At 43.3% G+C, this 18,582-nt stretch overlaps 1 protein-coding gene across 1 annotated transcript in view; it reads left to right on the plus strand.

Annotated features, from left to right (window-relative positions):
- The first annotated feature begins 319 nt into the window (after positions 1-319).
- LOC106636657 (uncharacterized) overlaps positions 320-18,582 on the plus strand; it is a 154,350-nt gene continuing 136,087 nt past the window's right edge. The window contains exon 1 of the mRNA XM_014349125.2: positions 320-425. Coding sequence (XP_014204611.2) covers positions 320-425 — 106 coding nt within the window. The remainder of the gene's footprint in view (positions 426-18,582) is intronic.

Genomic DNA, 18,582 nt, shown 5'->3' on the forward strand with positions numbered 1-18,582 from the left:
AATTTCGCGAGTGTCCCCGGACGAGCAGTGGAAGGCTGGTGAGGGGGAAATAAGGTCGGTTCATCGGTTTCACCAGCGTCACAAGTGCGGAGGAAGGGAGGATCGGTATACTATACTTGTCGTAGGTCACGAATGATCGGTAGCTCCTGAACCCAGTGGATTCACCGATTGGTGTTGAAATCGGGTTGGCCGTGGCGCTAGACCGGTAGTGCGGGAAAGTAAGATTTTTGTGGTGTGATGCTGCCGACGTGCAACTATGAGTGATCCCTGCACCGGCTGAGGGAGGGTAAAGTCATCTGCAGAGGAGCCGGCGATGAAGATGATGAAGATGATGCACGGGGACAACGGTGCAGGCGTGTCGGCCGTCGTTCGGCTAGTTCTGCTGCTGTCGAGCCTCCTCGGGACTGGCCTCGCGGATAATTTGGGTAATGTATTTGCGTGAATTTACTCCACCACCCACTAGTGGGCTTTTTGTCGTTGGTACAGGGCTCGGGGAGGGAGGTACGGCTTTCTTAGGTGCACGAGAGCTGGTGGAATTTAAGTGATTCTCAGAGCCCCGATTACAGCTATTCTTGTTCGGGAATTGGTTTAGAGTGGGTTCATGGTTTTACCATTGGTATAAGGAATCGGGGGAGTAGGAGGGGGGTGGTTATTGTTTCTGGCTCTGGTAGTTTTTGCGAATAGTAATGACGTGGAGGTGTGTGGGTGAGGCTTATTTATTATCACTGTAGTTTCACTTTACCGTATATAAGAAGTGACTTTAAACGTAAGCGTTACTAGATAATTCATTTCTGTATTTTTGGACCATCAATTTCAACGTCCATCAATAATACATGTACCACATGGTACTCGATAAAAATATCCAATTGTACAACGAATCAAACGTTCATCCGATGAAAAAAAAAAGGTACTTAAATATTTTCCGTACCTCTTATGTGTGCAATCCCAATTATCCGTGCGGTTTAATATCGAAGCTCGTCTTCCACCACTGCTTTAATTACAGCTATGTACTATGGCTCGTTCGAAACTCAACTATCACGTGTACGTCCCACTTTTTCTTAACAAGCCTGTGTATATTAAGAGGAGGGTAAAGTTAAAATTACGGAACAGACGAATGGATGTGCCTATCGATGGAGCAAAATGACGAACCAAAATGTTTTTTGAAACAAATTATACGCGTGTAATTACATAGTAACGAGTATAGAGCCCAAATTTGCCATCAAGTAAATAGGCGCACACTCGTGTAATCAAAACGCCGCACTTTTTTTATTATCTCTCGGGTTTTTGCGTAAAGTCGTAGTTTTCCCTAAAATTAATCAGCACAGTCACTGAATCCCTAAAGCATTAACTCTTCTATTTTTAATTTTATTACTTTATTCTTTTTTTTTTATTTTTTCAAGGTGAACCAGTGCTCTCGTGACCTGCAACGTAGAAACGTTACGTATTAATGTATACATCCCCACGCGCAGCTGCTGTACGCGCGCGCCCAATACCTTCCTCCCCCACCATACGCCAGTGTCATTATCGAATCTTTTGACGTGCACCCCTCTCTGGCCCTGGAGCTCGATGCAGCATAATTACCTTCGTCGTCCCGGTCGGTGGTGCACTTTGCCGGTGACTCGCATGTATATATATATGTATATACATACATATCCAGCTTTGGCGTGCTAATTAAACTGATCACGTTTGTGTCGTATGTGCGGTTGTAACATACATGTACATATATATGTGGGTACGGTTGTGTCGTCGTAGGGCCTCAAAGGGATGCACTATGAACTAATGGAGATGTTAATCCTTGTGCTTTGTACCGATGCGTTTATTACTCTCTGCTCGATGTGTTGGACCAATGCGGTTGATTTATCGATTCATAGTGCCCCTCAAAGTTATTCGTTTGAAACAAAAATGGCTTTTTAAGGGATGTATAGCTCTGTCCAGATGCATGTTGTACCCATAAAAAATGGATTACAGTAGTTTGCGAGCAGTTACAAAAAAAAAAATTAGCATTTTTCAAGAATTTTTCATTAGTAAAGCGCGCTTCCAACGTGGTAACCGATTGAGAATAAGAAAAATTAAAAAACAAAACCCTCCGCGCTAACGAGGGGGATGAAAAAATCCCCAACAAAGAGCCTCGTCCACATTGCTTTGAAAAATAACACAGTTTCCTCCCCCCGAGCTAAACAAACTGTCTTGCACAGCTCGGCTTTTATATTACATCGAAAATAAAGTCAATATGGAGGCGGACTCGCGTTGAGGAACGAGTTTGCATGTGCAAGGGGGCCTCCGGCGACAAATACATCCAGTCCAGCGCTATGGGACAGTTTTAATTGCCATTTTATGTACCCACATCCCGCACGGGACAGCCATCGAATATATCGAGGGCGACGTTTAATTGGATTCGGGTAAGTGAAACGTTTGACGAAGGAAAAAAGCGAGCCATGCACGAGGCACGCGTTGGGACAAGCCAAATAAAATCTTGTATATGTATACGACCCCCAGCCGATGGGAAATACCCATCGAGAGTCGGAACGACCACTTCCGGGGGAGCCTGTCCGAGGAATGCCGGCGGACACGTATATATGCATTACACGGCGAGCCGACTTAATAAAGACGCGCCATCGACGCTACGCGGGATTAATAACAGCGAATGCCTCGCGCGCCGATCTCCCAGTAAAGATAGCTAGGCGTGTGTATGGAGTGCAAGTTGTGCTACCTGACGAGCCGCGCCCACTGCGGATGGTTTGACTCGCGGGGGAAGGAAGTCGCAATTACAACGGCAGATGGGAAATTGTTGCTATTTCGTTGGGTGTGCACCGCTGGTTGAGAGTATACACCGGGAGTCTCCTCCTGCTTTCGAGAGGCTTTCGCTTTCGATGAAAAGTAAGATATAGAGACCAAGATTATAGTAGTGCCGAGCAGAGGGTCTTGCTTTTTACTCTGGATGGTGAGAGCTAGGCTGGGGATGCTTTTCTTCTTCAACGTGGGGCTCTTGAAATTCAACTAATGCAGAAAAGAGACATTGTTGCGTTGGTTACAGTCTGACTATAGTTGCGGGTGTCTGTTTACCGAGTACGACTACACATACAATGACAATTTCAAGATCGATTTTGTTCGGCTCAACTATACAATTGTCGAATCGTCATCGGAGTGTTGATTTGGTTAATTAGGTCCATCTCGTAATTGGTGCCATCGTGATACATATGTAATTAATCGGTGGATAATTTGGTAATAGAAGTGTACAGTGGCGTTGAAAGTGAACAAAGTCTTACATTCATTGCAATTATGAATCTGATTGGAGTTACTAATCATGTGCACTGCACTGAGATTGTCTGATTAAGTGATGAGGTTTTTATATGAAATAAAAAAAAAGGGTGTACATCCGTTTGATGGAAATCGGCGCTCTTGTGTAGCACAGTTTTTTCCAATAATCCAGGCAAGACGCTCTTATTGCCAATATTGACGAAGCCACCGGTACAAACTTTATTGGAAAATACCGAAGAATCCGTAGGGTAATATACGTATGTACATGGCGTGAGACACAGGAGGGGGAGGGAGTTTCTTGCTCTTATTTCGTTACGATGGGGATCAGACGAAAATTGTCTTGCTTTCGATTTTGATGCCAATGAACGTATAAACTGTCCTTTCGAGGATATTTAAATAATCGGTAAAAATCATGGGATCTCGTTTCAAGAAATTTTTTCGAGTCTCATCCCTCTATTTATATGGTTATTTTAAAAATATGGTACCCATGAATATTATTTTTAAACTGGATATAAAATATTTTATAGATTGAGAAATAAAAATCAAGTGCATGAAATTCCTATCTTGTACGACCCGTACTGAGGTGAGAGAAGAAAAATTCCTTCATGAGCTTTTATTATAAAGTATTGTTTTAACTGATTGTGCCACCCCCCGGCTACTTTAACGTGGTTATTTTAGCTAATACTATACTACCTATATTTCAAAATGTATTGTCCCACTTTTCCATAAAATCAACATTCTCCAAATATGTTTTTCCAGTTCTTTCTTCAAATCGTAAAATTGTCTCCTACTCTCGGCAATACTTTGCAGGATGTAATTACCGCAAAAACCCTTAAATCACATAACGCCTGTCCTTAATAACACACAACAAAAGAGTATTTTCTCCACGTTGAGAGGCAAAGTGAAAAAATTCTCTGAAAATCAGATACACCCATCAGGTACGGGTCGATGGAACGGGCGAAAAGAAAAGGAGGCACAGAAGAAAAGCTATCTGCCCCGGTTCACACGCCAAGCGAATAAAATCAGCGCCACCGGAGCCGAGGATGAGGGTGGGCATGATGTATGTATATATAGTCACCGGAGCTCGCGAGGTCGTGGCCCCACACGCACCCTCTCTCTGTACGCTATAATTAGCTCGAGCCCCTTTTTTTTCACGGCTCATTTTTTACTGTTTCTATTTTCTACAAAGCCGTGTATGCTGATGCATGGGTGCGAAAGATATAGCCACGCAGCGGTGCATTAGTGGCGTGGCTCATTATGAGGGAAGTAATTATAGATTGTTCGCACTCAGCGATAGACCCTTCTCTCTCTCCCTTTTTTTTTTTACTATTCTCTTTTTTTTACCGATGCCAGAGGCTCTTCGGACGCCTCGGAAAATTTCGTGATTTAAAAATAACTCGACCTCCAACCAGTTGAAAATGAAATATGCAAAACATTCAACTTGCAATGAAAAAAAAGTAAATAGATAAGTTAGAATATAGATAAATAGAAGTAAATAAGTTTACCTCGGTCAATCGGATTGGCTGTATTTTTTTCAAACATCGGAAGCGACAACCCGTTTGCACCTCGATTTATATTGGAATCTATTATTAGCAAACGAAATCGAGTTAAACCAGCCCGGGGGGAGCTCTATCAGTTCCGCGAATTCAATCTCCGAGCTTGTTAAGATAAAGTGCGGCCAAAGTCTCGCTCGCGCTTGTACGTATCTCGACCGCATGTACGCGACTCGCGTACCACTTCCGCGTAAACTTGCCTCGCTCGTATGGGTGTACCCTCCGACCCTCCCTTACTCGTTATCATATCATTCGATTATTGTTAATTCATCACTCGAATTGCGCGTTAGCGCATCAACGCGCTTTTATTGTCGAACTCCGTATATATTCATCCATACAATGAAATTTCCACTGCATTCGGTTTCGGTGCGAGTTTCTTTCTTTTTTTGTTTTTCTTCGACAAAAGCATCATGACTTGTATCCTCATTCGCTGAAACAATTGTAGTGATTTAGTTAAACTAATGTAAAAGTCATTCTTCTTAAAGAGTTTGTTTTTTAGCTATGTTTAACGATGCCAACTTCCGTTGCACAAATAATACTACGAAACCTTTGAAAAAAAAAAAAATAGTAAAAAAAAAAAAACTTTTGGATAACGATCAACCATACAAACATGTAAGAGTATGAAAAATAGAAAAGCTTCACGGAGCAGCTAACGACTGAGCCGTCAAAATATGATCCGACGACGCCACCTGATCCGACCACACGAGCGGGAGGTATCAAGCCGTGGTATCCTCTTTGACGCGGGGCGATTATCATCAGCGCGTCTTGGCAAGCGCCTTTGATCCCCACCCCCCCCCCTTTAGTTCCAAGCCAATGGCGATCGGTGTACGGAAAAGGCGTCCTCCGCGTCATTAATCATAAACGATCTCGGCGACGTAAGCTACTTACGTCGAGCCGAGGGATAAATCTACGCCCAGGTGGTATCGATCACCGTCCGATAAATCACGACCGCGTGTCACCTCCCCCACTGCGTATACATATGCACATACAGCACCGACAAGACTCGGCATTTGCGTGCAGAGATGTAAAATACACACGCAAGCAGTATCGATTCGAGTGATAGAAACAAACAAAAAAAATCCCCCACCAAGCAGTGTCTGTTATCTCCTGCTCTCCGTGAAAACTAGGCCGATATCATCCGTTGTTTGTTGCATGTATTCGGTTGGCGTCCCTCTTTATCTCTTTTCGCAAGCTCGGCAACTATTTGTAATGCGTCCGCGTAGGATTACCCAAAAAGATTTATAAGTTTGCAACGGCTGTCAGTGTACGACACGCGCGCGTGCTTCAAGAAGGTTACGGGCTGGCTTACGTTTTTTCTTTTTTTTTTTTTTTTTCAAGTTTGGCCATGGATATTTTTTTATTCAATACTTTGAGGTTTTTTAATTCGCCCACGACCCGTTAAATCTTTTGAATGTAGTAAGAGACGGATGTGTAATTGAATTATTGCTGCTTAAGACAATCTAATATTTTTGTGTGCTGCCCATACGAAGCAGATATACGTTGCTGTTGTCTTTGGCATTAGATAGTGCCAATATTACGTGATGCGTCAATCACCGACGATTGTCTCGTCAAAACAAAAGATCACTGTTTCCGCAGCATACCAACACGGTGACATAAAGGCACGAAGCTTTGGGGAAGGAAAAACAAAAAGAAAACAAAAAAAAAAAAAAAAGAGGAGAAAGTGGCTTAACTTGATGCGCTATGATAATCTTCCGAAGATTCCGCGGCTAAATCCCATTTCGAGGAAAATCCAATCGCGAAAGAAGTTTGCGGTCGAGCTGTCGGTCGGTCGGGGGGGAAAAAAAAAACTTCTCTCTCTCCCTCTGGTCCAAGCTCGAAATTATTATTAGCAAACTTTGGCGCCCGAGTCCTCTTCGGCTGTCAATCGTATAAGAAGATCTAATTTAACTTTTTTTAAAGTCCCGGAAAAATTTTTGCAAATCGAGATAATCAAGGGGACCCGTGGGTTTTCGCCACGAGAGAAGGAGAGAAATGTATGAAGCGGCGGGTCAATCGGTGCCCCATGAATTATTATCCTCGCAGTGTCTCTCTCTTTGCTGATATGGACGAGCAAAGGGGTTATCGAGTTGGCATTCTTTCTTTTTTTTTTTTTTTTCGCGAAACTTTTTGCGCACCGTTGGGTCGACATTGCCAGGGAAGTGCGAGGAGATTCGACGGGGCTCGTAAATTCATATTATAATTGGCACGCCACGCGAAAAGTGGAAATTGAGATTTTCCTTGTTTTTTTTTTTTTTTTTTTTTTTTCATTTCCCTCGTTTGGCCCGACTACTTCTCGTATACGCTGCTTTTTAAAAAGTTCCGTCTCGGGCCGTAAATCTGTGCCCTCTGGACTCTGCAGAGCACACACAAGTGGCGTCGTCGAGAAAGCCAATATATATACCGCCGGCGAGAGTGAGCTGTGGGTATGACTCTGGGATTTTGAAAAATGTTCCTTCCCATACGAAATTACGATGGATTTCTCTTGAAGTAGTTCAAGCAAGTAGTTTGTCGAGCGTTTTTTTTTTTTTTCAAGTATACTGTTTTGAAAAATCAAAGTAGTTTGATACAGTGGATGTGCTCGTGTGTATGGAGTTGTTAAAAAAAATTGTTTTCTCTTTTTTTTTCAAAGTAGGGTTTCCTCGCATGAAGTTTGATTTCCTCGTTTTTCTACGAAAATTGAGTTTCAAAAAATTTTCAAACTTGTTCTGGACAATATTTTTTCCATAAAACGTGCTTCGTACCCAATTTTTAACAAGTAATTGAGTTTCATTACCAACAATTAAACTCCAATAATCTACCCGATGGGGCAAAATTTTTAGTTGTCATTAATTTTTGTAGGAAAAATTACTCAAAAAGCTTCAGTTTTTAAACGCATCTGCTACGGTTGCCTCACAAGAATGGTCCGAAAATCAACATGACTACCATCTATTTTGCACAATACAAAAGTAATACATGACGATCAAACAAGATTTATGAGATGACATGAAACGATAAGATAGTAAAGAAAAATCTTTGCAAGAAAAAAAATATTAGTGACTGGTATCATAACTTATTTAATATTTGTTGTTTATCATTATTTAAATGGCTACTGAAGTCAATAATCGTAATAAAAATGAAAAAAAGTCGACTTTATAAGCATATAAGTCCCGTTGATTCGTGCATTTGTATCAAACCAAACACGATTCGACTCCGGTTGGCTTATGAAATCATTCATTCAAAAAAAATCCCAAGTTTCCATCCGTGGTCCAACGCGAGGAGCAAATACACCCCACTAATAAACGCATGTACTATTAAATACACAGCGCGCCCCACGAGCCCGTGCAATATCCCCGTGTGTAGGTACAGTTGAAGATGCTAATCCAAATATTGACACGTGCTCGCGAGGGGGAAAACTCTCAGTGACCACCACTCGTGTGTACCTTATGGGGGAGCAAAACTCGACGGTCTATACGTACTTATATATATATATGTACACAGTGGCGCGTGCTTGCCCCAATCCGCCTCGACGGTGTATTATTGTAATAAACACCACATAGGTGTGTCCACGTGGAGTGTAGGTATCCTGTACACGCGCAAGCTCTCTCTCGATGAGGAGAGGCAATTTACGTGTACCCACGACGTATGTATAATGGAAGGGGCGCGCGGACGAGAACTACGCGGGGGAAGGGACGAGAGAAAGCCGAAACTTCCGGAGGCGTAAACAATGCCTCTATACACAAGAGTACCTGTACCGATCGCACGCATAATCAAAGCCTCGATGCGACGTCGGTGGCGACACCCATTAATAGTCATCCCTCGGCTGAGTCCTTGGCGAGATTGCGGGTAAACGATGAATTTCTTTTTTTTTTCTTTTTTTTTTCCTTATTGGCCGAAAGTTCGGCCGGCTTCGCTGTATAAACCTACGTGGTTGTTATGCGCGCTACGGAGCACCGCCGGATGTGTTTTCGATGCCGCACCGGAAGCCCATCGATTTATTCACGAATCTTATCTTCGAAAGAGAAAAAAAAACAAAAAAACAATCATGCGGCGCGTTGTCGAAGATTCCCTTTTCTTTCAGCTTCGGCCATTATTCGCCGGTGAATAAATCATCCCGAGGAATTATTATGCGCGCTATGGTTTCGGAGACAAAACCCCATTGTTTACATGTACATGGACGGAGCTTGGCGTCGCGGGTTAAATTCCCAATCGAAAGAAAGTATCGCGAATACAATATTTATACAGTTACTATACTCGGGAGATTGTACATCTAACCGCGAAGGGGAGGATGCGTATTGTCAACAAGTACTAATCATCTCCGTTCCTTGGGGTTGGCGTAAAAATTATTACGATTACACGAAAGAAGTGCAGCCGATTCGAATTAAACTCGGGAAGGGTAGGTTTTGGAGGAGTACACCCGTCCGGGGCGTTCCTTGGCACGCTCCTATACGTGCTCACGGAGAGGAGGAGGCAGCCAGGCCAAATTGAAAAGTCTAATGAATTCCCGCTAAAATTTGAATTAAGCGTCTCGCGAAACGCGCCCCCCGGCCCATCCCTCCGCCGTCACTTTTGACTTTCGGAGAAAACAGAGACAGCGCCGGAAAGTTAGCGAGCGAAATGTTTAGCTGGCGCTTTATTTATTTAATGCTCCTCCTCCGGCTTCTGTGCTTTCCCGGTGAAAAGTCAATTTGGCCCGAGCAGGCGGGAGGGAGGATCGGCCAATCAGGAGCTCCGATGTCCTTTCGCGGACTCATCTTCGCGAGCCGTACTCCGGTGTCCTTCTGAAAATAAAAAGTCCGTTTGAGTGGGAGAGCAAACTCGTACACGATATAATACATGCTTGGGTCGATCGCGAGCCCTGGAGGAGCCGCTCCTTCTTTATTCCTCTGCATTTTCGTACGGTGGGGAGACTGGAGTAGGAGTATATTTATACGCTTGAGCTTGCGCTTCCTGTCGATCGTGCGGGGGTGAAAACAAGCGCGTCAAGCTTTTCCACGTCACTCCGAGGATTTATGCGTATACGACGATGCGTCCTGGTGTATACGCCGAGATAAGACAGGGCTAAGAGAGATAAGACAGGGAAAAACGCTCCATCGGGTAGAAACGGTGATTTTTATATTTGACAGACAATAACACGTGCAACGCGTGCTCTGACGTTATCGAGTTGATAAATGTAATGTATAGCATCACTTTTCCAAAGTATCAATCGAAACGAGACGTGAAATCGCGCTCGTCGAAACGTTGTTCATTTCTACACCGAAAAAGCCAGACGCATATAACAGTGGGATGGGAATGGCAATAATTTTATTGACGACACCGCTCAACAACCCATATACGAGCCTCGATGATCTCGTTAGGTACGCGTGGTTGAAGACCAACCATCGAAATCAATGGCTCGGCGAATTGAAGCGCTGTGGGCACGATGCAGGGGGCATATTATATATATATATATAAATAAAGTTGCTGTTTTTCATTTTTATCGTGACGTTGGGCCATTAATGTCATTGGTTTTATTGTCACGTGGATCTCACATGAAAATAAAAACAATACTTATACAGTAATGTACGAGTCGGCGTGTTATTGCGGTATGTCTATTTTTTTGAAAAGTATTTTCAGAAAAATATCATTGTAAATTTTTCTATGGTATAGATAAAGATATTTCGCTTGAAAATATTACGTGGGCTGCTTATTGTTTCCCCAAGTATGAGTATGAAATTATTCTTCAGTCCTTACGTCGCTTCCTCGTGTCCTTTTCGTGATCGAAATTGAATTTTTTTCTTTATTTTTATCCCCCCCCACACCCGGAAGTCTCCTTGAAACACGCGAAAATCGTCTTCAACCCTCGTCGACTCGCAACTGCTACCACCCCAAAACTCGTGTTCGAGATACAGCCTCATTACGCATACACCCCGGGAACGCGGAGCCAACCATTCCGGTCAATTTGACTCATTGGATTTTCCGCTCGTTCGGCCGCTGCTTGCATTATAACCATCCTCGCGGTATCGGCCGCAACACATTGCCGTACTCGCTCTACAGAGGCCGAACACGCAATAGCTGCATAAATGTATACATAAATGTATATATGTACATGTATTATCTCTGCAGCAACGAAATTCCGATGGACTTTGTGTACGTAACAGCTAAGCTGCCGTTCATTCTACTGACTTGATCTCTGATAATTGATACCGAGTCATTGTTTTGATGGTTAATGCTGTCTATGGCGAGCACACGGTTTGTTTATAAACAATTGGAAGGGTATATGCTCGGGCTTTCATTTTCATAGAATGTATTTTTTTTTTTTTTTTTTTCCACAAAATATTTTTTTATGGCAAAAATAAAGGGTGTACGTTATGGTAAGCCAAATTAGCCAAATCTGAACGAGGATGTAAGCTATTCTACTTACATTTCAGAATAGTACGCGTGAGCTCGCGATTGTAGTTCCCTCTATAATTTTTTCGTAGATTTTAACGTATGGGTGCACCCCACTCATCCTAGCTACCCATATATACATGCGAGATGGCGGAAAACGATATTGGACGACCGTTCGGTAATGGCCGATAATGGCTACAAACTTGTCATATCGCACGCTCGATCGTGCGACGAAAATTTATGACATCACAGCGCGCGAAAGACCCCGTTTATTATCACTGCTGCGTATGTTTTTTTTTTGTTTTTTTTTTTTGTTTTTCATTCGCCCATGCAAACACTGTTGTCATTCTCGCGCTAACCGATACTGCAGCTACTCTTGTTAAGTAAACGGCCGGGCGGGGGACGATGAGAGCGATATGTTTAACGCTTCCTGGATTCAATCCAAGTTGGCGAGGGGGCAGGGGGAATTGGCGATTGATTTTTAAATGAAACAAATGACGTAGGGCTCGAGATTACGTGTCAGTTTTTTTTCGACGGCTATACCCTCTGGTTGTCCACGCGAGATAAACGCATCAGATATTTGTTTCCACCTTTTTTTTTTTTTTGCTCTGTTTAATTGGTCGATTTATCTCCCACTCGTCCTATTATTCGCGTGAGTCCGTTTGTTTTTCCTTTTGGACTCTGGCGAAAACATCAGATAACCACCCATAGAAGCTGTTTATGAAAGTCTAAGCAACGAATTACGATTAAGTATGTTTTTGGGCAGGTGCATGGTGTTTTTAAACAAACTGCTCGGGATAAAGTATATTTCAGCTCCGTATGGCAGAATACCTCGAGGGTACATTATTTTCCAAACATGAAATATAAGGATTGAGCATTGTGACCCTGAAATTATGTTTTTTGGATTTTTCCTGAACAACATTTTTAACATTATCTCTATGACCTATGGGCCAATTTTTTCATTATACTTTTGGAAGTTTCCAAGTATTTTTATTGACAAAAACAACGGTTCACCAGCCAGTGTGTGTTTTAATTCACGTTTTGATGGATACTCTCGCCGCTAGGAAAATCAGACGCACGTGGCATCGAGAAAAAAAAAAAATTCACCCGCTCTTTGGCGACAGTTACTCCAGCTCGGCGATAAATGAAATTTATGATGATTATATAGGCACCAGCTTCAACTCCCTTGTATCAACTTTGTTGAATGTTTGCTCGACGGGCGCTTCTCTCGCATTCGCGACAAACAATTAAATTTTTCGCCAACCCCGTTCAATGGTATATGTATATACACTTGCAGAGTGCGCTTATCACGTCATATACCTACCGTGCGCGTTGCTTCATTGTTGTAAATATTTTCCGCCGTGATAATGCACGCCCGAGTTATGTACGCAGCGACACGGTTATCGCGCGCTAATTGACTATACGTGAATAGAGGGTCTTTTTCTTTTCATCCAAGAAAAAAAGTATAGATAAAAAAAGATTTATTCCATCCACCTAAAAGTTTTTTTCGCTGGCCGAGTAGAGTGAGTACACCTGGTGGTAGTTCAAGTTTGGTTGCGAGTGATTCTCCGGGCCACGCGTCTTCCTTCGTGTAAGCGAGAGAGCACCGGGAGCTAGCTCTGCTCTTAATTACATCGTTAGAAACAAAAATGGCCCGCTCGTCGAAAGCGTAATTGCACGCGACGATATCATCCCTGGGCTCGTGTGCCATTTTAATGAGACGAAGGAGCAACGTCGTAATCTCGGGGCTGCCTCGTATTCCTTCTAATGGAAGACAAACGAGGCCCTCCTCTCTCCCTCTCTATTTCTTTTCTTCTTTTGCCTGTAAAACGGAGAAAGTTATCGGAGGCGCTCGAAAAAGTCTTCTCGTTATACAAGAAAGTCGAGAGGGATGCTTTTTCCCACTGCGTGCTTGCGCCATGTATACGTAGGGCGCACTTGAAAAATTAAATTGGACCGGCTTTGTTAAATTGCGTTATGAAAAAAGTTTTCATGGGCCGCTTACGATAATAATGATGATGATGATGATGATGATGATGACAGTTTGTTCAACTCCTCCTAACGGGAAAACTCGCTTTGAAGGCTGTTACCGGCTACGCGTTCCGTGGCGTGCGGGGGGTATCGTTGTATGTTGTTCGAGAGTTATTTTACCAAAAGTTAATGAAACTACCTTCCGTTTTTCAATCGAGTATTCGCGAAAATGCGCTATCTGCTATGTCCCTCGGTGCACAGAAAATTCTGCGTATCTTTCGTTTGTCCCAAAATCGTCATCCCCGTAGACAAGTCCAACGCGCCCGACGACGCATCAGACGCAAAGTATACATACGTGTATATACGGTGCAATGGGACAAAGTTTGGTTGATATCTCCGCGCACGCGGTAGGCAGGCAGAGAGAGAAAGAGAGAGAAATTCCGGGGTGCATAAATCAGGGCGCGAGACGCCGCTAAAGTTTACTGCGTGTCGCCGGAAAAATACATTTTCGGGGGATGCCCGACAGGAGTCCCACCTCCCTGTCTCTCTCGCTTTTTCCTCTTTGGCTTGGATGTTTCTCTCTGAATTTCCCCTCCCCCCCACTTTGTATATATACGCAGGTATGTGTCGTCGTTTTGGGTCGAGGGTGAGTGCTTGGGTGCTGATTATATTGCACGCATTACATGCAAACGCGTACACTGTGTACACGTAGCTTTTTTGCGTTGGATGGACTTTTTTTCTGCCGTAAGAGGAAAGAAAAAATTGACACCGACGACGTTCATTTTCACGTCGCAGCTCGAAGCTACTTGGCTATTGACGAGTCGTCAAAACCATGAGTATTTCCAGATGTGGACTTAAACTCGAGAGAATCGCATCAGAAGTTGGTTTTGTCCAACTAGCGAGTAAATTTCGCAACTACGGATGTACAGAAGTAAAATTGTTTTTCGGTAAAAGTATTCATGGTTTTTTTCCCGCATCTTGTGGTACATTTTTCACAAATCCCCTTGTTCACGACACGAAAACTAAAGAAGAAAAAAGACGAACATTATCATTGTCAAAAGCCACACGAATTACATCATGCAAATACCTCACACTCGAAATCACCAAGTAAAATGCGGCCGTTGGGGGATGGTATTTTTGTTTTCTTGATGCAGGTACAATGCCTTCAGCACCGTATATACCAACCCACAAAAGCAGAAGTAGCGCACGACTCGACTTCAATTCTGGGCCGGAGCTAAGAGGAGGTAGGGGAGCCTAATCATAAATTCCACCGCTAATAAGCCGCTTTGCCGCTGAGAATCATCCCCGCGCGATCGCCATTCACGACTCTCCTTCTTCTTCTTCGTGCAAAAGCGACCCCCGAGAATAAAAAAGAGGAGGAGGCGGAATAATATGGAAGAGCACAAGTAAGCCGCTAATAAAAATAAGTATAGAAGCATCGGAGGCAAAAGCAAAAAACAAAAAAAAAAAAAAACAAAAAACACGGTGCAGAGGGTAAGGAGGCGATTTTTACGCGACGACGAGGACGAGAGGATCTCGATTCCGTGTATAAGACCATTTGCATACGGCAAAAGGAAGAAGCGCTCGCGTATTATAACATATATATATGTACACCCTGGCACGTATATGATATATAATACGTAGGTAGGTGCATGTGGAAGTACCTCTCGTGGTTTGCCCAAGACGCTGCGCGGAGCACCAGCAGGACTCTAAGACAACGATAAAGAGGATGAGAGTATACAGGAGTCGGGGGGGGGGGTAAGGACGTTTTCTGGCCGCATATACTCTCTTCCTTCCCCGGCAGCTCCTCGACCTCCTTATATTCCCCGTGCACACGTGGCCTCCCACGGCGATGTTACTGCAGCTGATGGCGCACACGTGTACTGGGTGTAGGTATGTATATATACGTAGAGGGGGAAAAAGAGAGCTAGTCCAAAACCCGCATGCTCCTCTTCGTCTCCTCCTCCTTAGCCTCCGCCTCCTTGGAGTAATTCTTTGTGTGTCCACGATTCCCTCTCCCACTTTTTCTCCCGAGTGGCTCTGTATGGGCACTAGAAATTCCGGGATCGTGCAGCAGAAGCAAGAACGTCCATACACGTAAGACGATCGATGCGAGTCCTTGTCCCTTTTTTTTTTTTTTTTTTTCTTTCCGTCTCCGCGTGTTTGCAGTGCTCGGAAAAACGTCGTCTCTGCGCTAAGATCGGGAACGGCACTTACAACTTCTCTTGTTGAACTTTCAATCAGCAGCCGCGGAGACGAGCCGATTTCTATCTTCTCTTCCCCTTCCCACCGCCGCCGCTGCTGTTCCTCTTGTGTGCGGTCGTCATCTTCGTCCCGCGGAGACGGGGCTTGCGATGAATACAGGTCCACGTGTATACATTGAATGACGCCAATGATGGGGAGGCCAGGGGTCGTGATGATGCCCGCTGTGAGATATCGGGACGAATCGGTTTGCCGTCGTGCACCGGCGGAGGGTGGAAAAATACGTCTAAGTCGAGGCTGGCTTTTTATCGTTACGCAGCAAACTGCAAACAGAAAAAAAGTATACTGATGCTCGACTTGTGACTTTTGTACAATTGAGTTGTGTAACCACTGGCTCTCTGGTCCATATCAAAAGCTCACAAAGAGAGTATGGACTCGAAGGATTTGCAGGTACGGAGCGTTTGGGTTACACGAATTCCCGTAAGCTTCCCTGCGAGCCGTCTTTATCTCCGTACCACAGGATTTCCCGGAAAATTAATTAAACTTTTGTTCTCGTTGAATAATCTGCTGGTTGTTTGTTCGCCGGATACCGTTTTTTTTTTTTTTTTTTTTTCTATACCCTATAGCTTATGGCTGGTTTGCTGATTTGGCCATTTCTCGTTTTGACGAATGAACTCTAGTGGCCTCGCGGAATCTAATTATTTATCAAACTCCCTTGAAGTCTTGTAATTTTCAACGCGTGGATTAGGATATCAGGGAAACTTCTACTATCGGTGAAGTGATGAATTTTTCATCTCCGAAAACGTGAATTCATTCCAAAAGTCAGATGCGTCTTTCGTCGTTTGTTCGTTCCTTGGGAAAGAGTCAAGTAACTTTCTTCATAGCCAACAGCCAATTTATACATCAATGAATTCACAATGACGGAAGAAAAGGAAAAAAAAAAAAATTTCGGGACATTTCGCGTAAAACTGCTCCTCGGCTGTGTGCGTCCTCTCATGCATAATTCATTGTACGAAATTCAGATTCACGAGCTGAATTTTAATAAAAATGACCTAGTGCTCGGGGAAAAAAATAGTAAATAATTAGCACCGAGTTTTTTTTTTTTTTTTGCCGGATAACACACAGCAGACGGGAGTCGAGGTAGAAGCTGGCGCAGAAAAGTTTGCCAGTCGCCGGTGGGAAAAAATTACAAGCATCCGCCTTATTTGGTCGTTTCATTTTTTTTCTTTTTTTTTTTGGTGCATCTACATATCTTGTGATTTTTTAGGGAAATTTTCGCATTGGGAGTTTTCCAATTGAGAGCCGTAGCGTTGTACGTACAAACAGGAAAAAAGCCGAGAGCATCCAGCCGAGCGAGCCAATTGTCTTTGGAGAATTGTTTCCGGGGCATCTCTCATTTTCCGGCTCCGTAGCGCTTTTTCCTTCGCCTCATCGAGCTCACTTTGAACGTAAAATCGTTGGAAAGCTCAGCTGCTCCAAGAGTCGCTTGTAAACCTACTTGCGGGATCTGCGCTTTTGAAACTTTTTTTTGTTTTTTTTTGTTAAGTTTACCATTATTGTTGGGATTTTTTTCTTTTTTTTTTTTTTTTTTTCTCACAAGTTTGTACATCAACGAAAAAAAGAAGGGATTTATTTATACAATCGTTAAACATTAGGATTAAAATAATTCCATGGTAAGGCAAACATAGCGCAAAAACCTTTCTTCCTCGAAGCATTAACTACTCAAACCCCACTTTGGGATTTAAAAAAATCACATTTTCACTTCTCTTGGAGTAAACAGGCCAAAAAAAAAAAAAAAAAAAAAAATTAGGAGAGAAAAGAAAAAGATTCGTTTTAAACACGCGCTCAACTTGACATTTATATTGACAGCAGCCCAGAGTAGAAAAAAGCTTGGAAATAAGACTTCGTTGTGACATTTTTCTCCCTGGCCATGCACGCACGATAAAAATGAAAAGCAAAACCAAAAGGTCTTTGCTTTAATTTGCCATATACGAATGGTTGGGGCACTTGTGGCGTAGCAACCAATAACCCATTTTCATTCACCACACCCAATGAGCTGCTGACAGTGAATCTTGGATTATAAATATTACATACGCCTTCCTCCCCGGTGGGAGCTCCCTATTTACACAATGCGAGTGGTTTTTGAGCCCAAGTGGGACATTTACACGTTTAATTCCCAAGGCTCGGAGCGAGGCTATTGAAATAATTTATGATCCGATGGATCCGAATTCTGGAGCACATCCAAGAGAGAGGAGCCCTATTTCCGAAAGAAGGAAAGATGGGACGGATAGCTAGCGGATCGGATGTCGGAGGAGACAAAAAGTGGAAATCGATATAGGAGGGGGGGTACGGATGGAAGATGGCACGACGTGGCAAAAGTAAGAAGTGTTGCTCGGATTTTTAATGCCGGGTTTTATTATTTTACGATCCCGTGCTCTGGTTAGTGCCGAGGGGCATGTATATATAGCCAATATGGGTGTTTGGGACTAAATTTTCCGGTGGGGGATCCGAAAAGCCTTTTTATGTTAAAGAAGACGGAAGCTGAACCGCGTATGAATGATTCAACGCGGAATTTCATTATCGAGGACTCCCCTGCACCGAGCCTTGGAATAATTTATTTTGGTTAACCGGTGGAATGATGTAACATAAGATTTTTGGAAAAGTATATATATGTTAAATGTTTTCGTTTTCTACCACATATTTTTACCAAATCGCGCGAGGAACTGTACGCGTATTGTCCAAGTTGAATGTCCCCAACAAAAAAAGAGGGGTAGGGGAACGGCTGTCCATGTCATGTGTAACGCACAGGATCGGGAGCGAGAAAAAAGGGGGTGCGTTTAATGTGGTCCGGAGTCGAGAATTTTAAACGCCGGGGCGAGCGTGTCCGCAAAGTTTCGGGGCCCGCGGCAAAAAGTGTTGCTTGGCTTGTATACATATATATCATTTCTTGCGCTGATGCGTTTTTTTGCCTCCTCTGAGGATGCCGTCCACGGACACGCTCCGTACACATTGAAAGTTATTCCATTAAAATTGTTTACTCCCTTGTTTTATCTGTATAAATCCAATTTTGGGGTGATGCATTTGTGATTCCGTTCGGCCCTTCCTGAGCACCTATGGCTGGGGATAAATTATTCATCCCTTGGAATAACTATTATGCAAAACGATGTACATCTATTTACATTTGTATCAATGAACGTTTGGAAATGGCTTTCACTGGCGGTCATTTCGGTTTGACAAAAATTAATTTCGTTAA

The sequence above is a fragment of the Copidosoma floridanum genome, unplaced genomic scaffold, assembly GCF_036245765.1.
Source record: "Copidosoma floridanum isolate Cflo_tuat_1 unplaced genomic scaffold, Cflo_Japanese_pri ptg000007l, whole genome shotgun sequence".
Classification (NCBI taxonomy): domain Eukaryota; kingdom Metazoa; phylum Arthropoda; class Insecta; order Hymenoptera; family Encyrtidae; genus Copidosoma; species Copidosoma floridanum.